This window comes from Channa argus, chromosome 20 (assembly GCF_033026475.1).
Source record: "Channa argus isolate prfri chromosome 20, Channa argus male v1.0, whole genome shotgun sequence".
In the NCBI taxonomy this organism is placed as follows: Eukaryota; Metazoa; Chordata; class Actinopteri; order Anabantiformes; family Channidae; genus Channa; species Channa argus.
In genome coordinates, this window is record NC_090216.1 from 1026226 (window position 1) to 1051801 (window position 25576).

At 41.5% G+C, this 25576-nt stretch overlaps 3 protein-coding genes across 23 annotated transcripts in view; 2 read left to right on the forward strand and 1 right to left on the reverse strand.

The window, feature by feature from the left end:
* The window catches only part of stxbp4 (syntaxin binding protein 4), a 45497-nt gene extending 42084 nt beyond the window's left edge, over window positions 1-3413 (reverse strand). For 3 of the 13 annotated variants that reach the window (XR_010911888.1, XR_010911887.1, XM_067489002.1), the window contains exon 1: window positions 1768-3401. Coding sequence is in view for 8 of the 13 variants with exons in the window: in XM_067489002.1 (XP_067345103.1) it covers window positions 1768-1823 (56 nt within the window). In the remaining 5 variants the exon portion in view is untranslated. Of the gene's footprint in view, window positions 1-1767 lie in introns of all 13 variants that reach the window. The other 10 variants (XM_067489001.1, XM_067489000.1, XM_067488999.1 and 7 more) reach the window with 8 other exon arrangements.
* Window positions 3414-4981: 1568 nt separating this feature from the next.
* Window positions 4982-7582, forward strand: LOC137106102 (hydroxycarboxylic acid receptor 2-like). Its single transcript, XM_067489114.1, has 3 exons — window positions 4982-5127; window positions 5590-6143; window positions 6273-7582. Exons 2-3 carry the CDS (start codon window positions 5766-5768, stop codon window positions 6957-6959), a joined length of 1065 nt encoding a protein of 354 aa, XP_067345215.1. The 5' UTR covers window positions 4982-5127; window positions 5590-5765; the 3' UTR covers window positions 6960-7582.
* Window positions 7583-10382: 2800 nt separating this feature from the next.
* On the forward strand, window positions 10383-24447 carry LOC137105970 (transmembrane protein 150A-like). 9 transcript variants are annotated; one of them, XM_067488866.1, is made up of 9 exons: window positions 10387-10539; window positions 11481-11689; window positions 12129-12256; window positions 14913-14960; window positions 15194-15280; window positions 16442-16509; window positions 18831-18958; window positions 22424-22601; window positions 23236-24447. In XM_067488866.1, exons 3-9 carry the CDS (start codon window positions 12198-12200, stop codon window positions 23481-23483), a joined length of 816 nt encoding a protein of 271 aa, XP_067344967.1. In that variant the 5' UTR covers window positions 10387-10539; window positions 11481-11689; window positions 12129-12197; the 3' UTR covers window positions 23484-24447. The 9 variants fall into 9 exon arrangements, 8 of the variants coding, with proteins under 8 accessions (XP_067344965.1, XP_067344970.1, XP_067344971.1 ...); XM_067488867.1 differs by having other exon boundaries at window positions 12132-12256; XR_010911879.1 differs by lacking the exons at window positions 12129-12256; window positions 23236-24447 and adding an exon at window positions 22058-22252 and having other exon boundaries at window positions 10383-10539; window positions 11523-11689; window positions 22424-22562.
* Window positions 24448-25576: the final 1129 nt, after the last annotated feature.

Consider the following 25576-nt stretch of genomic DNA (forward strand, 5'->3'; position numbering starts at 1 on the left):
GCAGATGGATCCATATGCTGACAGATTATTACCCGTCACATGACGCTGGGTGGGAAACAGAAGCTGCTGCAGCTTCACATCAAACACACAAACCGCTTTAGACATCACTCGCAGCTTAAGCCTATTTACATTCACGCTTGGTTTACAATTTTAGCATATCACAAAATTTGATTTCAGCAGATCTTCATTCGCACGAGCTCCGTAACTTATCCTGTGTTTTAAATGGAGCATAGTAACACAGTTTGTTTTGTCAGATATAAATCATATGGTTTAATCATGAGGCAGTGACAGTGGCAGTATTCAATAAAACATATGCAGTTAGAGCAGCCCGGACAGTTTGTCTGAGGTAAAAACGGCTATTTTTAGAAAGTGGTCACATGCTCATTAACAGAAGAGCTGCAGAATAAATGACTTGATATACAGGTAACTACTTTAGTCCAGTGGTTCTCAAGCAAGAGATCCAGCCCCCTCAAAGTGTCAGAGTATAACTGGGAGGGGTCATCAGATGATTAATGGGAGAGCAAAAAGCAAAGTTCTCATATCATTTCTGATTCTTTGCATTTTCTGAAAACTTCTAAACTTCTTCTACGTCTTTGGACTTAAATAAAACTTTAAAATAAAGCCATAGCTGAGGGACATTGACAAGACATCTTCAGTCAGATATCAGAGATCATGATCTATCTCACCGTCTTACACCGACACTGATCTGTTTACATGCTCAAAGCGTTTAGTAAGAATACAGACCAACATGGACCAACATTGTGTCATAGGAAGAGCTGGTTTCTGCTGGTATTTATAATTAGGCAACAATCTCAGAAGTACATAGTGTTCCTGAAAAAATGAAACTCCTCACGGTACCTAACATTACCACCATGTGGGGCAAACATGCACAGAATTAATATATTTATTCCTACAATTGAGAAATGATGAGATCAAGTGTTTACATGCAGAAATATTTTAGAATAAGATCAGAATAAGAATTCAGCATCACAATAAGAAAAGAAAAAATAAATGAACCAAACACACCTCTCATTAAGATTAAAGATTCATTCGAAACAGGCCGGTCAATTCTGACTCACATGCTTTCATAAAGCATTTTTATTCTGATTGGGCTTTTAATCTAACTAAACTTTTGTAGAGAAGAAGCGAACTGGAAGTGAACTACAGAATTAGTGCAGTTACTACCACTGCTGCATCATGTGCAGCAGTAGATGATAGTTAATGCAAGAATCAAGATTTTAAAATGGGTTTTACTCTAAAATAGAGTCATGTTTAATTTTGAGCTAAACAAAATGAATTGTCTTTCTCCAGGTTCTGTAATGTTATTATCTTCAGACATGCATCCAAACAACAAATTGAATCATCAAGAAAATAACCAGCAGAAATTAATAATGAAATAATCATTAGCAGCAGCCTGACTTTAACGTAAAATCATGAAACGGCAGAACGCTCCAAGATGTGAACACATTTAGCCTTAAAGACTGTGCTGCTGTGATTAGAAATGTTGGTATTGTCCTTTAAAGCATGTGAACATGACCTAGAACAGCCAGAAGCATGTGGAGCTAAACTCACAGGCTGGTAAACAGGCTGTAAACTCGTTTCACCTCACAAGTCTGTGACCCACATGAACGAAGGCAGAAAAACAAAAATAACTGTCACCGAGCCAAGTTTCTGTCTGTCATAGGAGTGAAGGCAGAAGGAAGTAAAAGAAGGAAGGACAGAGAGGAGGAAAGGAGGAAGGAGGAGTGGAGGAGGCAATTATCTTACCAGTAGAGTAGAGACAGACCATCGAATCGCTCAGCTTCCTTAGGGAGTAATGGCATCGCACAACAGTTGAAGAGCAAAAAAAAAAAAAAGGACACCTGATCCTACTCTCACACACACACACACTCTCATACATACATACATACACACAGTCACACACAAACACAAGCCGCCGTGAGACAGAATGAGATGAGACGGCGACGGCAGTTCAAACCAGGTCGCTGTGTGTGACTGGAGAGAGAGAGGAGAAGGATGGAAATCCGCCTAGACAGGGAGAGACACACGGTTACCTTTACACACTAATCCATGCTGATACGCGTCCGTTACACACACGTACACAAAGCACATGCGCACGCACACACACACACACACACACACACACACAGAACTTGAAACTAGTCCCTTCAGCTGAAAGATTAAGTTAAAAACAGTGGAAGGAGCTTAAATGTCTCTTTTGAGCTTTAGAAATGTCTTAATAAAGATAAATGACATGTGAACTGAGGATTCTGCAGGGGGCTCGCAGAAATCCAGGCAGGCAAACACTCAATACATTTAAATTCAAATTCAAATTTCATTTGTTTGCGTAAATAACAGTGTGAGTCATCACTGCAGAATGTTTGAGATTAAAAAGACAGATGGAAGAAAAAGAAGAAGAGGGGAAAAGGGAGAAAGTGAAAGCTGTGCCAGGTTCAGCAGCTGTATGTAAAGCAGAGTTAGTACAGTAGTAATGTGTAACGAATAGTACAAGCACATGAACATAAACTAGCATCCAGTGTTGTGTATCATGACTTTTCCCAGTAACTAGAGACAGAAATAGTTACAAATAACAGTCTTTGGTTACAAACACAAAACTACACCAAGAAAAAGGGCAGAGTTATAAAAAATGTAATGTGTATAAAATAAAAACTAAAACTAAGTTCTAAAGTGTAATTTCACTGTCATTGAGCAGATCAACAATTAGTCACCAAACTACCATGAAACTTTTGTTACTGATTCGACTGCACAGGAACGTGTCCTGTTAAATATGACTGCGTCTTACACTTCTGACGTCTCTACAGCTGGTTGTGATATTTATGAAGCACAGTCACGTCACCTGTATGTGTGTGTGATGTCAGGCTCCCGTCACGCAGAAACAGCACAACCAGCTCGGTTAGCAGGGTTAGTGGTGGGACAGTTAAGACAGCACTGTCCACATCTATACCAGTGTCAAACCTCAAGAGACTCTCACAGACTGAAAAACAACCTGATACAACCAAAGAGTGTTTACATCCAGAAACCAGCGCTGGTGAAGATTAACTTAAGGCCACGCTTCCGTCCTCGCGCCTGCGTTGCTTTTCCGACTAAATACAAAGGCTTTAAAAACTATCACATTTTGTACCATGTTGGAAACTTTGGTTTACTCTTCTATAGCTGCAGACATATTGTAATTCCGTTGAAACTAAACTAAACCAGTGTGAGGTTGGTCTGAATTAAAGGCAGACCGTGGAATACAATGACAGGAAATGACAAACAGATATAAATAGGAAATGTGATTTGATCGATCTGAAACCCAAAAGTGTGCAGCAAACACAAATATAACGGCCTCACTGTCCCACTGCTTTTACAGGGGAATGTATTTCTTTCTACAAAAATATTAGAAATTATATACATGTTGGAATTTTACTAATAATATTAAATATTACTGACACTGCCTTAACTAAAGGTTAAAGGTTAGACTTCTTAAAACCTGTTCATATGTCATAAAAATGACATATGAACATTTTCATTTAATTTGAGAATAATGTGAAAAAGAACATGTTACAGTGTAGAAATTCAAGTTATCTACCAAATATTCAGGTAAAGGACCAAATGTGTTTCTTTGTGTCATAAGTGCGTAGTTTTTTAAAGTCGCACAGCCACATTTCCTCAAACTTTCTGGCCTTTGACGTGTCCTCGTTTTGAAATGGCTTTTCTTCCTGGGGACGATTGAGGAAGTTTTGAAATCACAGGATAACCATTGTTGCTGGGTGGTGTAACATGTACGCTAAGTGTCATTTTCCAGAGCTGATGTTGTTGTGTTGGGCTCCGTTACTTCATCTGGTTTTCCTCTGACTCACACTCAGATGGTTAGTCTTGATATAACGCAGACACAGTTAGATTGGGTTTGATTAAACAAAGCACAGTCACTACTGACTGCTCTGACTAAAATGCTAAGTGGAGTGAATTTCTAATGAATACTTGAGTCTGTAAATCTGAGTCTGCTCTCTTTTTTCAGATCCCTCACTTTCTGTTCAGTTTGCTGCTGTCCTGATTTTATGCCCCTCACCAAATGTCCACTCGCTTATTTACAGAGGACCTTGGTCCTCGTGGCCTGGCTTATGTCCTGCCTACTAACAGGGCTTCATCCTTCTATGTGCTAAGCCTCAGCAAGTTGGCTGTACTTCTGTAGCACTTTACAAAGTTCTCGTAGTTCTCTCAGGATCTTGACCTTGGAAACTTGCCTTGGTCACCTTGCCAGACCTAGGGTTCCTCTGTTTGTCTGACGTTCCACTGAATCAGCCATCAGCTGTCATCTCTATAACATCAGGTAACACTGTAAGTCGTCGTAGCTCATAGTTAGTTTCCAATCTGACAGCTGAAACTCAATTTAACACACCAACGCCGACAGTATAACATACTATGAATGTACATGGATTAGCCACAACATTACCGCCACCTGGTCGTTATAGTTTAAAATTATTGATCAATTAATAATCTCAGCACATAAAGGCGTTAAAATCAACAGTGACCTTTAACCCTTAGATTTTATTATGTACTGTACATGTTTTGCCATCAGTATTGTTTAAAACATACTTTCCTTAATGAAGTACTTTTACTTTGGTATTTTAAAACATAAACCATCTGTTTAGTACATTAACTTGAGTTAATATTGTGGCTGATTGATGTGTAACACTGAAGCTGTCGACTTCACGGTGAGGAAATGAAAAGTGTTGATTTTCAAAATATAAGTAATCTTTCTAATCGCTGCAGGTTTCTGATACTTTTTCAAACATAATGACTTTACCTGAGTTGATTTTATGTTTGAATTTGTTGCATTATTACTACAGTGTGTGAGCCAGTAAATAACCTTTTTTAACTTAGCTGTTTTTTAAAACCTCTAAAAATAGGACCCCAACACTTTTGAAATGTCTTGCGAAACTTGAGATTTACACCAGATTTCTGCCCTTGACACTTTTTCCTTTACAATGTGGAAACTGCTGACAGACGAACACGGTGATTTGAACACAGGAAACTCTGTTTAGGGGCATAAATACAGGAACAAATGGCAGCCATCCCTCTAATCCTCCTGTCACTACTTTATGAATGAATGCACACTGCTGGCTGGTGAGTACTGAGTATTTGTCCCTATAGGCTCTGTTTTTTTTGTATTTACATTTCTGGAAGGTGAAATAAATAAATAAATGTAAAATTTATTTCAATAGTAACATCTCTGTACTCATACACCAGGATAGCATTGATTTGGTTTGTGTAGTAATGTAAATGGATAATTATCAAATAATAATTAGATTTAGAAGGACTGCGACATAACAGTCTTACATTGTAATATGATGATTTTGTTTGTCAGTCATAATAAATAATTAGAGAATCCAGATGCATTTTTTTATACTTAAAAAAACACTGTAAGTCATATACATAGGTTAGGACTTTTTTTATAGTTTAACTGTTAATCTTATTCAAAGATACTGCTGCCTTAGTTTTGTGTCCCACCATGAATGCACGGTTGGTAGGAATCTTTTTACTTGACCTTTGTACAAACACTAACTGCTATCTTTGTATTTTTAACAGATTTCATGCAACAGAAAAAAGAAGAAGGTAAAAAGTGGAAGTGGGAAATTTCTTAAATCTCATAACTTTCCTTGGTGAGGTCAAGAAGCTTCTCAGCTACTTTTATTGGAAGCACAAACGTTTTTCCATCACACTGATTCATAGATTTTGGTAAGACAGAACTTATTAACAGCAAAATGTTACTGGACAAAAGTGAAAACTTCACGACTCCAACTCCTGGTGGTTGCCCACCTGTTGGTATTCAGCTGGAGGGTGTGATCCTGCCCCCAGTCCTCACCATCGACATCATACTGGGGCTACTGGGAAACATAGTGGCCCTGTGGATCTTCTGCTTCAAGCTGAAGGCCTGGAACCCCAACAACCTGTTCCTCTTCAACCTGGTTATAGCAGACTTCCTGGTTTTGGTGAGTCTGCCACTGAGGATCGATGCCTTGCTTCGGGGCCACTGGGTGTTTGGAGACAGCTTGTGTCGCCTCAACCTCTTCTTGATGTTTTCCAACCGCTCCGCCAGTATCGGACTCATGACCGTGGTGGCAATTTATCGTTACTTCAAGGTAAGAAAGACAGTGGAGCAGGGCTTGGAAGGGAGCAGCTGCCCACGAAGGGTCACTTTTATTTAACCAAAAACCAACCGTGACAGCAACATTTTGCCAATAGTTCTGATCACTGTTTTCTTTCTCCAGGTGGTCCACCCTCATCACCGCTTCAACCGGATAACCAACTGTCGGGCCGTGTATGTGTCCGTGTTTGTGTGGCTGCTGGTCATCAGTCCCCGCGTTCCCATGCTGGCTTACAGTCATATCAAAGGCGCCGGCAACAACACCCAGTGCTTCTTCTTCACTTCTTACAAAGAGGCCTCGCAAGCCATCATCATCCTGGTCGGCATGCACCGGATCCTGACGGTGTTTGAGTTCATCATCCCGATGGCCATGCTGCTGTTCTGCTCCATCAGGATCTCCAGCTTCCTGAAGGAGCGGCAGATGGGGAAGGCAGACAAGGTTCGGAAGGCGATGCAAGTGTGCATTGCCATTGTTGCAGTCTTCATGGTGTGCTTCCTGCCCACCACCGTGACCACCATTGGCGTGTGGGCCATCCGTTCGTACCGGCCATCGGACTGCTACGCTTTCTACACCTTCACGCAGCTCAACATCGTGTCTTTGGGACTGAACTTCCTGAACTCAGCCCTGGACCCCATCGTCTACATCTTCTCCAGCTCCATGTTCAGGAAGGCGCTGTGCAGCTCGCTGCCCCGCGCCCTGCGCTGCGGTCAGGACGCTGAGGATGACAGCACGCAATCGTCATCAGGAACTCAGTCTACACAGCAGGAGCTGAAATCACTGAGGACTGGCAGGAGTAGTGAGGCCATGTAATGAGCTTCTCCTAGATAATAGATGTGGACTGGATCAAGCAGCTCTGTAAAAGCCTTCATATCTGCTTCTTGTAGTATTTTGCATCAAATGGCTCCGTTTCTTTGGTGTTGAGGTTTTGTTTGTTTTGGTGTTTTACGCTGCTAAAGCATCAAATGCAAACACAGGAATTTTAATCTTTTTTGCACATTCGCTCAATTATTCTACATCTTATGCATCAATTGAGTTTTTTTTTCATTCATCCTGAAATTTGTTTCTTTTGTAATAAAAATTCTCGAATCACTAGAAAAGTTTGAGTATTTGTCCCGAGGAAGATCAAGATTTTTTCAAACCTTGTTTGCTGTGAACATTGCTGTGATTATGTATTCTGCACTACAGCTCACATAAGAAAGTTGCCCTGCCAGAGGCAGATTTAGTGATTTGGGGGCTCCAGGCAAACCTGGACACTTGCCCACCCTCCGTGCTTTCTAACAGATCATGTTGGTATTAAGGATTAAGGAGGGTCTTTGTATTTTTAGGTATTTTGACTTTATATATTTACAGTGGGGTCCAAAGGTCTAGACCACTAATAAAGATGCTTATACTTTGCATTTGTTTCAAATGTAATAAAATTATTTTAATATCAACTTCAGACATATTCCTTTCTACATTTTTGTCATGTTTTTTAGATTTTGTGAGATAACAACGCAAACCTAAAAACTCACAGGATAAGCTGAGAGGACATAAGAATTAGTTTAAAATACTTCAGACTCGTTATTGATCCGTCCTCAGCTGCTGTGTCAGGTACCAGGTTTAATTATGACTGACAGCCATAAGCATGAACGCACAGACTGGGCTGTCTCACCTTAAACCAGGGGCAGACTGTGACTAAATGTCCAAACATGGCCGCACCTTAACCTGTCCACAGGTCTCTAGTCTCAGGTTCAGTTTGTCTTTGTATGTCTCTCTGTGTCTACAGCAGCACAGAGGTACAGAAACAGGTTAAAGTGGGTTATTACATCTGAATCAGAAAAACTTTATGAATCCCTGAGGGAAAAACTGCTTTTCCCATTAAGATTTAAACGCTGCAATTAATATAACAAAGTAAAAGTAAGTAAGTAAAACTTTATAGCTGAACCCTTTCTTAGTCCAGGAGACTGATAAATCCATACATCTTCTCACCGCTGTCTTCAAAATTCACAAACCAAAGACTAAACATACTGGAATCTGTCTCAGAGGTCCACAGCATGCAGCCTGTCCTCTCTAGGTCCCAGTGGAGACCTGCTGGGAGGTTGTGGGGTGACAGAGGACAAACTCTATGTTACAGTAGTGGGTGGTGACACCAGAGGACACAGAGGACAGGCAGACAGGGAGCAGCTGAGAGGAACTGATGTGCTATATCCCAGACGGGGGTCTCTCCTGTTGTAACCAGCAGGAGTGGACCACTGTCCTTAATTTCCACTAGTCACTGCTGATTACCTGAATCGGCTGTGTCCACTATGTTAGAAGCTGGAAGACGAGGGTGGACTGGGGAAGACAAAGTGAACGGATGGATGAAGGGTTCACTTGAAATGTTTCTATCTAGCTTTTTTTCCCTGAACACCTGTGTCTTGTGCAGCCTCCAGGTGAGGAGACAGTGAGAAAACGTCAGCGCCCTCATGTGGCAGAAGTTGGTGTAGAAATCTTCTCTGCTTCATGAGACAGTGAACTTTGGCAGAAACATCCACAGCGAAACTTCCCTTTATTTAAAGCCGCTGAATTGAAAGCAGCTGTCAACATCTGCACAGTGAAGCACACGAGGAGCTGCGTGACGGTGCCTTCAGGTGTTGCAGGAAAAAACAACATTAACTACAAGTATTTTTGTTGAAAACGACCACAACATTTAAATGCTCTTCATCAACAATACTCATTCAGTAATAGCAATAATACACAGCAGAACTGCATCAATCCCCTAATAACAATTATATTTCAATGTTCTGGATCATAGTAAAATAGATATATGTAATATATACACTGTCCCACATAATAAAACATAACAATAAAAATATACCGGTGGATGTATTTTATGTATTTCATGTTATTGTAAGGAGGATATTCACCACGACGTCATGTATACGTTTTACCCAGTAAATATTAACTGAAGGGATTTTCATTGTGCCAATATTGTGAAGCACGTTCATGTCATGAAAGGAGATTACGGGAGCCCAGAATTAAGAGCCTATTCTTGGCTTTATGCGCCTTGTGTCTTTGGACTCCATATCCCACAAGTCACTGCTGAGTCTCTCATGTGTTCTCTCTCATAGACTGGAGTACAACACCACCTATGGTGTCGGAGGACTTCCTATGTCTCCATCCTGCTTTTGTATTTATTAAAACAATAAATACTACTATTAAATACTGTTTAATCTGAATGAGGAAACTCCAACCATGGGACATGACTTTCTTTAAGGTTTCTGTTTGTATTAATCATCGGCCAAATAAAACAGTATATTTAGTATATTTGAGCAACTTTTAGAAAAGAGTCGCTTCATATAATATGAGCTGATGTACAAACAGATGTTACTGAGCAAAGTCACCCCGTTAACATCTGCTTTTGTTTTCACATGGAATAAAGAGTAATGAAGAATAATTTGAGTAAAGTTAGTTAATATTGATGTAAAATTGTTAAGCACATATACTTAAGGACTGGATTTAGGTAGAACTCTAAGGTATTTGTATTTTAGTATTTTAATTTTCTGCTACTTTACATCATTACACATGCAAATACTTTATGCTGTTATTTTGTATCAATAAAGTTGGTTTTAAGAATAAAAAAACAGTATAATAATCAGACTTTAGTATTTCACACTGGGGAAATTAAAATGAGTAAATTCTAAATAAATGCATATTAGGGCAATAGAATAAGTGATACACATTCATAATAATGATCCAGTAGTATCATATTATGCATAATGATGCACTGTGCATGAAGAGAACTTTACATTTGGTAGTTTTAAGAATGTTTTCAAATTCAGTAACATTTTGAATGCAGAAAATGTACTTGTAACAGTCATTGTGGTACTGGTACTTAAAATAATCTGAGTACTTCTTATATCCCTAATAGTTACTTTGTACTACTGCAAGACAGTGTGTTTTCCTCCAATGCACAACATGCAATATGAAATCTGGGAAAACCAAGCTTACAAATGGCACTTTAATGCAGCATAATCGCTTACTTGGAAACAATTTTGAGCTTTTTAAGGAAACATGCTGAGATGTGTCATTCACACACACACACACACACACACACGCTCACACACAGTTCAATGAAAAGTGGCTTTACAGCGGCTCAGGCTGACAAAGCTGCTTCAAAGTGTTGGGGGAAACCTGAACCTGAGCTGGGAGGAGTCTAAAGTTCTTCGCTGCCCCCCCCCCCCCCCCACCCCTCCTCTCTATCTCACCACAGTCAGGCTGCAGCAGTCAGTGTGTTATGAATGAAAACAGCTCCACATCATCACATCTCCACTGAAACCAGCAGCTCCTCAGAATTTTCCTCACTATTTTCCACGAGTTTTGAGGAGCTAAGATGAGACGAGTGTGAACTTTTCCTCTGAAGAAATTAGAGGTAAAAACAAATCTATGCTGGAAATCTGCATGCAGCTGTTTGTGTAGTGACACTAACAGATAAAACACCGATTGTGAAGCTGCACGTGTGCATTTTTACCTTCTCTGCACCAGCGTTTCAACGGGTTTTAAAGTAGAATATAGTGCAGCTTTTATTTTATTGGTGTGATCAGACCAGCAGTGTTTCTTGAGCTAGTTGGTTGATTCTATTACTTTAATTGAATTTTTATGCTTTGATGCAGCAGCATAGGAAATACTGAAAAGCCCAACTGAAGTAAAAGTAAATGTACTGCAGTTCAAAAAATGTTACAAATGCTTACAAGTAAAAGTCTAGTTTTTTTAAATAAATGCATAAAGGGGTAAAACAAACAACAATGAAAGTACTGGTTATACACTCTATTAATGATTATTGTCATGGATTGTTGAATATCTGTTTGATTTACATACAAGACATTTATGTATATTTTTAAAGTGTAGAGTAACTTCAACAACGCAGTAGTGCAGTAAAATGTAAGTACTTACCTCTGAAATGTGGAGGAATACAGCAATAAATTAAGGACATTGGAGATATTTAAGTAAGTACCTCAAACTTTACTTAGTTACAGCACTGAATACTTGTAAGGTATTTGTTATAAGTATGGAATATTTGGGTTTGACTTAATCAGACAGATTTACAAAAGGAAATTGTCATTACTCTGACACTTTACGTAGTGAATTTAAAGGGACTGACACAAAGCAGGATACAGTGCGATGACAGTACTCAAACTTTTTTGGGTGATCGTGTACATAAATAAAATTTTAGATACATATTGGATTGATTGGATTGGATTCGTTCTAAGTCAGATGTATCTTGTATCGCTGCAAAAATGAGCCTGTTCAGTCTTAAATTTAGGATGAAAACATTGTAAAAAGTTGATGTCTTCATGTCGCTTTTTGCTTCAGCAACGCCCAAAACACTCATTCGGTCACTGTTTAATTTGCCAGATGATTTTAAGGATGAAAAGAAAGACGATCTGAAACGTCCCTCGGGTGTGTGAAGAAGTCGTGTGTGTCGTCGTTTGCAGTGGAGGTCTGCAGGTGGTCACCATGTCTCTGTGGATGCTCGTTCCTGTCAGCCTGCCCGTCTTCATCATCACTGGAATATGGGTGGTGTAAGTAAATCGAAACTCGTTCATGTGACTCTTCTGTCCACATTTGCTGCAGAACTAAAGAGGACGTGGTGCTGCAGCTCAGCCTCCACTGGTCTGTTCATCACTGTTCCACTGTCCCTGCACTGATCACGGTAACTGGCTGTACACAGTTCAAATATGTAAACCTGTCCTCTACTGGAACAGTAGCTCTCTGTGTTGCAGTACAGTCATCCTTGAAATTCCTCGTGGCTTATCTGCTTCGCGTGTCCGTGTCAAAGTTTCGATTCTAATTACTAATCGTAATTCTATGCTGAGCTAAAGTAACAGTGAGAAACTGGAACTGGATGCTGTTGTCCTGCAGCATCTGTGCTGATCCTGATCTGTGTCTACCTGTATTAATACAGGTGGGAACACACCTTAACTCATCAACATGTCTCCTTCTCTTCCTTTGTTTAACCAGCAGGAGACTCGTTGAGATTAAAATCTCATTTCAAGGCAGATCTGGTCCAGAAGCAGCACACAAACTGTTATGGCAACAAAAACATACAAGCCAGCTTTAGGATGTTCACAAAACCTTTGGACCTTCAAGTTTGGTGTTTTGTTTGGTTTAGTTTTGGTATTTGATTTCCTGACTGTCTGTCGGGTGGTTTCCATTTGCTTTCTGTCTTTGGTGTAATTGGACTCACAAGCACCAGATTAGTTCACACCAGGTCTCCAAAGCCTCCCCCCCCCCCCCCCCCCCGTTATTCTGTCAGACCTGTGGTTTTTCAGACACCTGTGGGCTCTGGTCCGAGTCATGAGAAAAGAAAGAAGGAACTGGATTCAAAAGTGCTTGTTTTACACGTGAATCAGCAGTTAGTGAATTATTTATATCAAACACCAAACACTGGAGTTCAAACTCGAAATGCTGGAATCTCCTCCACCCTGTTGTCACAGTTTGTTCAGCTCCAGGCAAATCAGTCCTGATCCTTTTGTTATCAGTGATCAATACAGGCACTCGAGACATCACATGTCTACGTTTCTCTGCCACGTTGTGTTTATTTCTTCTTATCTGTAGCTCAGAGGGTCTACGGGGGGGGGAGGTTGAGAGGAACCGATGAGCTCAGTTTTACTTTCCCTTGGTCTTTTTAAGCCTCTTATAACAGACTGTTTACACCTGGTTAGAGTTTGGAGAAGGTTCGTGTGCAGAGTGGAGCCCTGTTCTTCAAAGCTCATATCAGTGTAAAATGATCCTGTTAATTCTCATCCTGCTAATTTCATTCGACTGATTTGGTGAACTTTAAAATAAAAGGTGATCACTTGATGGCAGGATAGAGACCCTCCCAGCATGCACTGGGGTAATAGATCATTCCACATAACAATTGTTTTTCGTGTCACATCCTGTTTAGATAAATCAAATATTTTCAGCAAATGTGAGTGAATTTTAAAATGTGCACTGAACTCAACATTGAGTTCAACAATTTAAGTGTTTTTGACTTAACATTTGTTGAATATATGGAGTTACACTGCAAAGACTCCTTCAACTGATTCTTTCTAGCTGGTTCTGATCCAGCCCAGCTGGACATAAGCCTGCTCTTTAGCAGGGTTTGGCCTAAGGGCTTGTTGCTATGACAACAGCTTCAGGTTTTAATCCAGACTTCTGCTAAATCACATTTTAGGGCCCCGGTCTTCTGCTTAAGGAAGTAAAAAAACAGTGTTGTTTTTTTTACTTAATTTTGTTATAATTATCGATGAGGTTTCCTGAAAGAGGATGTTCCTCAGTGTTCACTATGTTCGAGCCCTTTAGGGTTCGAACATGTTAGTACACAAGCATTTGCTAATTAGCATAAAACACAAAGGCTGGTGGGAATAGGGTCACGTAGATGAGGCTGAGAAGATTTGGTATTGAAGAAACAAATTCCTGTTTTACATGCTGTACATGGCCCAGAAAGACATAAAATACATTTTAAGTGAGAATAATTTGCAAAGAAATTCAATTATTAGAATGTTTTTTAGCCTGTGGTTAGTGGACTGATGGATAAAGGTCAACACTGACTAACAAACTTGATAGAATCTGTTGTCCTGTTTCTTTTGTTATCAGTGATCAATACAGTCATGTCAAATATGTGAAGAGTCATGTGAGAATCTTATCTGTGGCCCAAAATGGCTTTTGAAAGCATGGATGGATTAGTTATTATTAAGTTAATGTTGCTTATATGTTGTTTCAGTTTATCGTTTCTGTAGCAGCCATCTGATCAATGTAGCGGAGAAAAAGCTCAACGTTTCCTTCCTACGTGTAGTGGAACATAAGTAATTGGAGTAAAGTGGAACTAAATGACCAAAAATAGACACAAAAAAAAGAAAAGAGATTTTTTTTTTAAAAACAACACAAAATTATCACAAAAGTGTGTCCTTGAATTGAGAAGTATTATTATGTCACAGAGTTATTTGTTAATCCATCCAGACTGATATGTACGAGCATAATAAATCATACAATACAGATGTAGTAAAATATGAGAGAAATAAAACAATGAAACCGTCTTACTACTGTACTGATGAGAAGGAGATAGTGTTAGAAACAGACATGTGAACAGGTCTGTAACTGTATGTGTGCGTTCACCAAATAACCCATAAAGGCAGAGTGAGAACATCATAGCATCCATTCTGCAGGAATCTGGTCTCTCAGCAAACTTTCTAGAATGTGTAGCCTAACACTGGCGTCCCATGTCTACCAGTAGCTTGTACCTTGAAGGACAGAATTAATGTCCTACTGTATGTGTGCGTAAATGTAAGTTAGTGACTGAATGTAAGTTAGTGTCACATGAAATGGGGGGTGGGGGGGGGGTGGTCACCCAAAGTTTTTACTGTGTCTCCTGAGGGAAATCTGCTCAGAACATCTGCTGATTTGTGTAATGATTTATCTCAGGTGTGTGTGTGTGTGTGTGTGTGTGTGTGTGTGTGTGTGTGTGTGTGTGTGTGTGTGTGTGTGTGTGTGTGTGTGTGTGTGTGTGTGTGCTTACTGAGAAGTTAACAGATCAGATTTAGTGTGTTTAAAGAGTGCAGGTTAAAAAGCAACCAGCAGGTTCACTCTTAAAGAAACACAGTATGATCATTAGAGTCTGGACTGACCTCAGTGTTTTCAAATGCTCTGTTTTACAGCTGAGCGTAGCTTCATGTGAACATTAATAAAGTGTTAAAAAACATTTAAACCATCTCTGTGATGTCCGTTCAGTTCTTTCACTAAACAGTCTTCTGTTCTTTTCAGATATGCGATGGCCCTGTACAACCAGCACGTCTGCCCTGTGCATAACTGGTACAGCACACACACACACACACACACACACACACACACACACACACACACACACACACACACACACACACACACACACACATCAGAGACCTTTTTACCCATAATGAACTTTATTAGAAATCATGGTGGTGGCTCTTATTAATGGAGGGGAGTAAAATCATGACCTATATTGGTGTTATACAATAAACAGTGAGTATCTTTCTGCACAGTGGAGTAAATGTGTGTGTTTTCAGGCTCTATAATGAGTCATGTGAGGAGCAGCTCCCATTACAGAGGGGCCCTGTACTGTGCTGCACCCTGGACAACATACCACTCATCAGGTTAAATCCACTTTTCTCCTCTGGAACTCATTGTGCTGTGTGTGTGTGTGTGTGTGTGTGTGTGTGTGTGTGTGTGTGTGTGTGTGTGTGTGTGTGTGTGTGTGTGTGTGTGTGTGTGTGTGTGTGTGTGTGTGTGTGTGTGTGTGTGTCTACCTGAGAAACCCTTACATAACAACCCCACCTCTGTTCGTCCTTGGACTGGGGGTGAACCTACAGAGGCACAGGGAGAACAGCAAACTCCACACAGAGGCTACAGCTGGATGGGGATTCAAACCTTGTAGCTGTGAGGCAGCAGCTCTAACCACTCCACCACCTATTCTGACTTATTAGAGTCCAAACTGTTGTGTGGCAACAAATAATCTTGTTTAATTTATTGTCTTGTTGGTGGAACTAGTCTAACCAGACATTTAAGATAAGATGAGATACACTTTATTTTCTGTCCCAACCAGTGACAGTAATTCATCTTTGACAGGCTCCACAGTTCTCATGTTAAAACAACAACCAGAGAAAATGTCTGTTTTTGCTCTATATTATTTTCCCTGTTCAGTGATTATTGAGCAACATGGTGTCACGTTTAAGTGTAAAGCTGAGGTGTAAATCAGGAACTCGCTCTGATAGTTGGTGAGCAGCTGCAGTGCAGAGTGCATGTTAAGATGAGCCCACACTTGCCCGACTGAGGCTCCCAGTCAGGAGTGGGGGTCTCAACTCGCCCCCTCGACAGGAAGCAGAGCCTGTGCTGCGAGTCGTGGCTCGATCCCTCGCCGCTCTTTAAAATGTCGCCACACTGAGCAGCAAAATGTAAACAAGAATTCTTTGGCTCTCACATGCAGAGACGACCAGCAGGAAGAGTTTATGGGGTTTATGTTGCTGTGAATTAAAGTCGAACTCTGCTGGAGACGCCTGGAACATTGGAAACTGTTGCACATCCTAGTCTCATTGTGGGCTCGACCTCCCAGCAAGCCTCACCCAGCATATATCACACACAGGACACAGATAAGGTCCTGCTACTTTGTCCTGGCTATTTTTAAGGAATGAGGGGGCTTCACGTAAACAGCACAGCGGAGCGGAGCGGTCATGGATCTGATCTGAACCCTGTAAGAACTGGGTCTGGAGGCCAGCTCACACTAACTACCTCTGCTTTCCGCTCTGTTTTCATTGCAGTAAATGTGGAACTCTGCCGCCTGAAAGCTGCTTTTTCAGCCTCATATGCAGCACTGGATCCTTCATGGGTACGTACCACTACCTTCTTAAAGCAAGTGCACAGAGGACACACTCCTCTGTATCTGTGGTTTAACTTTACCGCACATTTACCCAACACACTGAGCCGGGTTCCACAGGACTCCGGACTTCAGGCTTGTTTTTTCAGCTGGAGTGACTCCAGCTAAGTCCCTCTGCCAGTTCCCGCCTCACCCCCTCTCACTGAGGGGGAACATTTCCCATAGTAAGATTTGATCTGCTGCAAAAGCACAAAAGCATCGCAATGAGAAAACTGTACCAGTCGTTGTTGTAGTTCAACAGTCAGGTTGTGCAAAATCTGGAAGCAGCACCGACACGCTGGTCATCTTGTTGCATGTCCCCTGATGCGGGAGTTCCAGAGATTTTCCTAGTGGTGCGTTCGATTGTTCAAGTAAAACAAGAGACAGTTTTACTGTAATGTTAATGCGGGTCTCAGTTATCCAGCTTTGGTTATCTGGTAGTTGAGTCCCCTGGAGTTTTTCCCTTCTTCAGTCTGAGGAAACCAGGCTGAGGGACCCAGGTACGTCCTCTAGTGACCTCAATAGGCTCGATGGGTGGACAATAGAGGAGGTGAGAGTAGGTAAAGAATCGTTAGGCTGTAACAATCACAAGTCCTAACATCCTATGAGAAAGGGGTCCACGGGGGTAGTTAATATGTTCCACATTCACAGAGTATGAAGCTCTACTGTCTAATTCTAACACGAACAGATCCAAAGATCCAGAACGTGGGTTAAAACAGGTCTGAGGATGTGGGTATAAAATAACTTCTCATCATTCTCTGCTACGGTCTATAGAAGTCACCTGACAGCAAAACGTAACTGTGGCTCACAGACATCTGCTTCCACAGACCTACACATTGGTGTTTGTGGGAGGGGGGGCCGAGAACACGAAGGAATTCAGCCATGTTTAACGACCCCGTTAACCTGTCTCAGCTCAGGTGTTTTCTGTGTTGCGGTATTTACCTCAGAACCTTTAGTGCTCTGCCATCCTTCATGAAGACACCCATCAAAAGTAGGTGTTTGTTTGTGATGCTCCTGTCAGTCCCTGCAGTTTCCACCTGAGTAATGAGCCACATTTGTGTTGTTGGACCAAGTTACTCAGCATGTTGCCGTTGGGTGAAAAGGCGTGATCACCTCCTGGAGACCTGCTGGTACCACACAGAGGGTCAAAGGTCACAGTTAGCTAAATGAAAGTTGGGCCGTAGCGTCAGAAAGGACTCTGAGAGACAGACTGAAGGATTATTTCACCAACACCCAGCAAGTTATTGAACTGATTCCAATAAGTGGAACTCAGAAGCTGTTACCAGCTAATACTTAATAGTAAACTGAAACAATTCATGAGTTCATTCAGTCCACTAACCATTAATCAGCTGGATAGTGGAGCCCCAGTGCTGATCGGTTCAACATCAAAGCCCCCCCTCCCCCTATTTTTCTATTCCTCCCTCACAAACAATAGTTTGTAGGAAGTTTATTTAACTGGGAGGTGTGGTGCAGATGAGAGGAACGTTAACTGTTGGAGTCCAGTAGATCCGAAAGCTGCTCCCCAGAACCCAAACTACGGAGACTTATGGTGACACAGACTTGAGGATCAAATACTGACCACCGAGCTCCCTGCTGGACTAACAACACCAACGTCCAAACAGTTGCTCTCTGTAGACGGATGGACATTTGGCAGAGCGCCGCAAAACTGCTGCGAAGCATTGACGGAACGGTTTTGTTCACACACACACACACACACACACACACACACACATCAGGAACCCGGACACAGATAGAGCTTGTCGACTGAAAGAGAACTGGTTCTGGTCTCATTCGCAGGCCAGCTCTGAAGCAAACCGACAGATCTACATACAGAACCAAACGTACACCATAAAGCACTGGGGTCTTATTAATCTGCAGTTTCTCACTAGACACAGTCATCTCACTTTTGTCTTTTGTCTGGACAGGGGACACACGTTCCTACTCATACTGCAAGTGGGGACACAAGCTTATCAATAAAAATCCCTCCTTCGTTTGTTCTGCATGCAGCAGTTTGTAGAGAAACTGTCCAGACCCTCACAGACAGGGGGACGCAGACACATGAAGTATGATTTTTATCATGCTGCATTCGGGGACAAGTCCCACACTACAAAACACTGTAGATAGAAATAACACCTTTACACACAAAAAGAGAGAAAAAAAAATCATTGTCTACAAGAGCAGACGTCCCAAACCATCATCCTTTTACCTGCGGATTGTGGTGTGGGGACAGTTCCCGGATAAGAACACGTCCACATTCAGCTCTTAACACGCTCCCTTTATGTCTCCTCCTGTAGTGATGCTGATTGGCCTGCTGCGTTACGCTCACGTCGTACAGAAACACCAGAACTGTGTTCTGAACACGGCCGGCCTCTCCGCCGGATGGATCTGTGCCGCCGGTCTCATCATGGTGGGAAACTTCCAGGTACTAACTCAACTTCAGGACGTTTCAGACCAAGTTTCACATGGTCAGCTAACAGATGCCATAAGACTGAGCTTTACCCGTCAGTGTGTCTGTCTTTCATGTTGATTTTAGTTCCTATTGACGGGTTACATCCAAAGATTTTTGTAAAAATCATAAAAACACACAGATGCAGAGACTCAGATCTTCAGTCAGTCAGGCCTCATATTCAAAGATTGTATTTTTTAAAAATGGTAAAAACAGTCAGTGCCTGGGGACCCTCACCGTCATGGCACCAGGTTTAAATGATGGTCCAGGACTTCTTTAAACTGGATTAACCTGAACTCAATGTTCAAACCTAAACTGTCTAAAGCTGCAAAATGCAACAACCACAAATCAAACAAACAAAAAAAAAATACTTTTATGTGCATCGTCACTCTACAACGTACGTACTGCACAGTGTGGTGAGACAGGTTCTTCAACTAGACACAAGTTTTTAGCTTTTATTGAGTTTTATTTAAATTAGTCACGTGTATAAAAATCGCATTTCTATGCTGTGGGGAAGTAACTAAGTACTGAAAACGAGTACTGTAATACAAAACACTGCTGGCAGTTTGATGTGTCTCTGTTGTCATGGATACCTGTGGAGGAAAAGCCCTTTAGGGCCACAGGAGTCCATGACAAACATCTACACGGTGCACTTCAGAATAAAAGCACGGCTTGTTTTGTGGGCAGCTGAAGGCGACTGGGACGATACAGAACAAACACGGAGTAGAAAGACTTTTTTTCAGCTCATGGTTTCGTTTACTGAATAGAAACGTATTGTTTTGTGATTGTGCTTGTTCATGACAGCTGTCGATCTCTGTAGGAGAACAGCAACCTGGTTGTGTGACTTTTTTTTTTTTTTACACAACTTTAAAATACACGTTTAAGTCAGAGCACACAATTAATCTAATAAAAGGAGCTGAAAAAATAAGAAACTTACGTAACCTCTTACATAATTTCCAAGAACTGTTCATGTTGTCTCAGTGTGATTCACACTGCATCCGTCTTTTGTCTTGTTTTTGTCTTGTTATTGGAGCAGCAGAACATGTGGCTTTTAAATTGTAAAAGATCATTTTTAATATTATATTCAGTGCATTCAGAAAGGTTTTTTCACTTTGGAAAATAAATTGTTGTGGTGCTGCCTTTTTTCCTCATTCATCTGGACTCAGTATCTGATTATGATGGGAAAACAGACTTTAGAAAATGTACATTTTAAAAAAATCATATGTACATTAAGACCATCCACACAGTCGGAGCCAACAGACACAATCTCTGCTGCAGGTCTGTCGAGGTGGTGACTTTGATCTGTGTCGTCCTGGTTACGGCTCCTATCTCTCCTCCGTTCTAATCACTGTCTACTGCTTTCACCGGTTGCCTCCCCTGTTTATGCTCCGCTCACTTGCTCCTCTGTGCCAGAACGTCTCTCTGTCTTCCCCAAGTCGAGGCTCCAGTTTGTTTGCCATGTTACTTTCCTTGTGGGAGTTTTTGCCTGAACTTCCTGGGATTCCCGTCTGTACCTGGAGTCTTCAGTCTGGCCTTAGAACCTGAGGACCATTTGTGAAAACTCCCTTTTCTGTGTTTCCTGCTCCCGGCAATTGATTGTTGGACTGCTGGTCCTCATTAGCTCCACTGCCCCGATGCAGAAGATTTCAGCAAATTCACAGCAAACATTGTGTTGCTGGTGTTAATTCCCTGTGTCACTGCCTTTAACTGTGAGTCCCTGGCGGTTTCTTCACTGTGAATGAACTCAACAACACAAGCTGATCGCTCACAGGTTTCGAAGCCTGTGTAACAGCTGCTGCACATAATTAAGGATCATTGTGAATTCAAACCTGAATCTGGATCCAGTCTTCTCAGTAAAGTCAGTATGAGCATCACCTTCTGGACTGTTGGATGTAAAATAGAAGAACTTGCATGCACACGTTTGCTCTTACAGGACCCCACAGTGTCGTGGCCTCAGGTGCCGACAGAGTTAAAGCGGCTGTCCAGGCTGTGGGGGCTTTGCCAGGAATTGTAGCGTGTGACATTTCTGCTGGTAACATGTAATTAATTCCAAAGTACCTTCCACAGCTTTTTTTTTTTTTTTTTTTTTTTTTTACTCGACCTGCAGCGTCTAAACCAGGAGCAGTTTGAAGATCATCCACACAAATGCAGGTGTTTTCACTGTGTGGAGTTTGCATGTTGTCCCCGTGGTTTCCTCCCAAAGTCCATAGACAAGCATGTAGGTTCATTTAGGACCCTGAAGTGAAAGTGAGTGTGGATGGTTGTCTGTTTGTTTTTCACAGTGCAAAATTGTGAACTGAATTATTGTGCTGGGAAAATGTGGACAACACAACACACACAAAACAAACTGCACTTTGATTTTCACTCTGATATAGTTCATTGTTTGAAAAACAGTTTAAAGATGAACATTATTTATTAGTTAAAACTATTTGAATCAGATATAGTCTCTTCACATTCTGACTTTGTTATATTATGTGAACATATTTAATGATGTGGACAGATAATAACTTATTATGTTCCAACAGAGTGAACATATTCGTGAGTATTCTGCCACTGTTTTTATGAATCAACAGTCACATTAGTCCTTTGTTCTGCAGAAATTCTCGTTCCAGCTTCTTTTATTTATGGAGTCTTCAGCAATTGATTCGACATTTCCAGGAAACATGAAGGCTTCATTGTTTTCTCAAATTTTAATGAACACTGCAGCTGTACAGTAAATGTCATAGCAGAAAATCTAATCATTGTTAGGAAACGTCCTCACCAGAGGACGTTAATGGAACCACAAATGTCTGACAAAAACTTTTGACCTGACACTAGAGTACAGGAGGAAAAACTCCAAAGCCCAAAAGGTGTTGGACTTGGACCTGCTCACTTTCCAACGTAATTAAATTACTAGCGATGTCCTGATGCTGATACCAGTACCAGGCATCAGATCCGATCCTACCTATGTACTTATACTCACAAAACATCTCCATACTGGATCCAATAGCTCGTTTGTCCAAGCTTCTCCATCCAGGACCCCACCCTAAATCTGTACTTTGTCCATCTTTTTCCTTTTCTTTTTGTTCTTTTCAGTGAAAGTTGCTCCATTTATTAAACACAGATCGCCGCCATATTTGTTTTCGGCAGAAGAACGTGCGGGATCTTCCGTTCTCACACTATTTGCTTAAATGCAATGGATTGATGTGGACCTTACTCTCCACCCAGTCATTGTAGAAGCAAAACAGTTTAGTACTTGTATCAGTACAAGGTATCGGCGAGTACTCAAACGTAAGTAGTTGTACTCAGTCTTGAAAACGTGGTATCAAAACATCGCTATGAATGAATATGTTTTGCTTGATGTTCTTGATCATCAGACATCACGGCCGTTTCACGTCAGAGTCTCATTTGATCCATTTGCAGCAAAAGCTGAAAGTTTTGTTTGTTTCTCTGTGTCCTCAGGTGGATTTTGCCAAAGTCCTTCACTACGTCGGAGCTGGAATGGCCTTCCCCTCCAGCATGTTGTTCGTGTGCATTCAGTCGGCTCTGACGTACAGACTGGCCAAAACCAAGGAGGACTATAGATTTGGTCACGTTCGTGTGGTGATGGCCCTGCTGGCACTGATCGCCCTGGTGCTCAGTATCCTTTGCACATGCTTGTCAGTATCTTAAACAGCTCAAAGAGGTGGAATTATACTTATTATATATCCAAACCCTGGGCTGAACATATGTATCATATATCATATCATTGTCTGTTCTGTTGAGTTTTAGGAGCTAAAAGAAAAATAAGCATTTTTCTGGAAAAGGGAAAGTGCCCAAACCTATTTTATCAGAGTCTCAGAATAAAAATATTCACCTGTGATTTTGTGCCATGTAACCTCTTACTTGATGTGGTCCTGGTGCCTTGTCTGACTGTTAACAAGAAAGTAAACATGCAGGTTACAACAGGTGCGACGTCCATTTCTTGTGCTTGTTCACCTGGTCAGCTCGCTTCTCCTATTGGTTCCCTTCAACTCCTGCTGTGATCCTGAAGTAGCTTTTCAAGTGGGTTGATTGAAGCACTGACAGTGTGTCGATGAGCGGTGTAAATCATAATATGAAGTTCAACTGTAGTCAAACACGGTTGTTTGCTGTAACTATAGCAACCTGAGCAAAGGAAGTTTGAGAATTTTGTCTCCAGACAAGCAGTCCCTCCATCATGATGCTCCCCCTGCTGGACATAACTGTTTAACACCACTGTGCAGCAACTTTTCTCCTTAACCTCTGATCACCAGGTGGAGTTTTCTTCTGCCAGGAAAGCTTCGCCTTGCAGCACGCCTCCGCCATCTTTGAGTGGATCTACTGCATGCTCATCATGCTCTTCTACGGGACTTTTGCCGTTGAGTTCGGGGGCATGTCCGGGGACACCCTAATGGTCCTTTCCAGAGGAGGGGGAGCGCAGAGCTTCTCCACCTCTGAGCACAAGACAGAGGTGGGTGGAGGGTCCAACCACCAGCAGCCAGAGAGCTTCGTGGTGCTGTAACTCAACTACAGCCTCAGAGGCCCTGGGGTGGAGGTTGGGGGGGGGGTCAAAGGTCAAAGCATGCACCAATGCAGAAGCTGCGCCCTGCACATTAACCAGCTCACGATTGCACATAGCTGCAGCGCTAAAGCTGTTTTCCTCAGCCGTGACCAAAGACTAACATTTCTTCTCATGCTCTGCAAAACATTGTGTAAGTGCCTTTTTTGGAAGGAGCAGGGCAGCAGTGAGATCCACAGTCCTGATGTTTGTTTGAGATCTCTCAGTGTAACAATCGTGCTCTGATCTCTCAGCCCGAGCCGCCTTTTACCAAACAGAATGTCCTGGAAAGTGCCTCAGATGTGGCTCCTCGCTGAGCGGCGTCACTGCTGCTGTTTGTTTGAATGTTTAGACACCCAGACACCTAGAAACCCGCATTGTTTCTGCTCAGGAAGTGTGTTACATCAGCAGCCTTACCTCAATAGTAAGGTGAAGTTTCCCAAAACGTCTGACAATAGACGAACAGCTGCTGTGGGCCAAGAACAATGTTTGATTTTTAGAGGTTCAACAGTGGTTTAGCCTAAACTCGTGTTGCTGGAACATGTCGTCCCAAAGATCTTTTAAGTCCAGAAACGTTTTGTGCAACTTTTCATGGCAACATGACCTGAGTATCTGTCACGTATCATCCCAATAAGCTCTGTTGTATATTTTGTTTTAATCGAAACTTCAGCTCTTTGCCAAGAAAAGTTCTTACGGCTTTAACGGGATCAAACACTAGGATGAAAGCTCATAAAGAGAATGTTGGAGAGTGTACGCAGAAAACCAATTAAAGCAAACTAGAAAAAAGAGCTTTGTTACTGTATGTTGTGCTTATTTTGTGCGTTGACATCGTGATAAAGTGTTTGTGCACTGACACGATTTCCAGACAAAGGTTTCACACTGATTCATTAACTTATTAAAGCTGCTCATGGTGTGTTGTTTTTCTGTAGATCATCTCTTTCATATACATCTGTGCTTCTTCCAGAACTAAAACCACCAGTCAAACCCAAATCAGGAACTCTGCACAGCCTTTATTATACTGGACCAGAACCCGATTTACTAAGACCTGCACAGCTCGTATTTGTTCTGAACGTGTATCAGCTTAAGAAATGTGAAGAAACATACTGTTAAAATTATAAATACAAGAGCCATAAGAACTATACAGTCTGGACAAAAATTAACGTTTGTTTTGTTGTTTGGTGGTCAACAGTTTCCCTGAGAGCTTAACCCCCCTCCCCCTCCCCCTCCCCCCAACACCAAGAGTAAACAAACGAAAATATTCTAATAATGGTTAGTTTTGCTTTGCTTTTTGAATTATTACAGTAACACATCCTGAGATTTTCTGTCCTTTTATGGTCACATGACACCCAGAGCAGCAGGCACGTGATTTTACACTATTTAAACAATGGAGGTCCACATTAATATATTTTTTAAAAATCACAGACCTTTTCCTTCAAGTTAGTGTCGTTGGCTCCATTTCACATTTGCAGGTAAGACGCTGGACGTCATGGTTTCCTCCGTTTTCTTTTAATCCACGCGCCATCAAACCCTGTCACAAGCATCTTTATTTGGTGTTCGGTTTGTGTGATAAAGACGAGAATTTTTAAACACAATTCAGCGCCGCTAATGACGTACAGGTAGTTCCTTTGCAGAGATTGGCTCACTGGCCGCCACGTGGGATACGAGCGTCCAATCATATTCACTCAGGTGTTCGCGGCGGACGTTTATACCGGGCACGTCACTCAGTTATTGAGCTTAATGATACCGTAAATTAAAGGGGATGGAAATTCAGCAAAGTAAAAATGAGCTAAATAAAAATAAATATCCAATGTTGGCATCAAGGTTTTCAATTTTTTTTTACAGGTTTTTAATTGAAATACAGACATTTTTGTGCGTAAAAAGGGACAAACATGGACAAATATCAGACGTGCCTGTCGTTCAAAGTTCAGCATTTTATTAAGCTGTGGATGTTTTACTCTGTTACCGGCAGAGACAAACAGGATCCTGACTATGTTGTGGTGTGAAAAGGATGGTCTCCTGCAGCAGGGGGACAGTCTGTTAGTGAGACAATGTCCCCC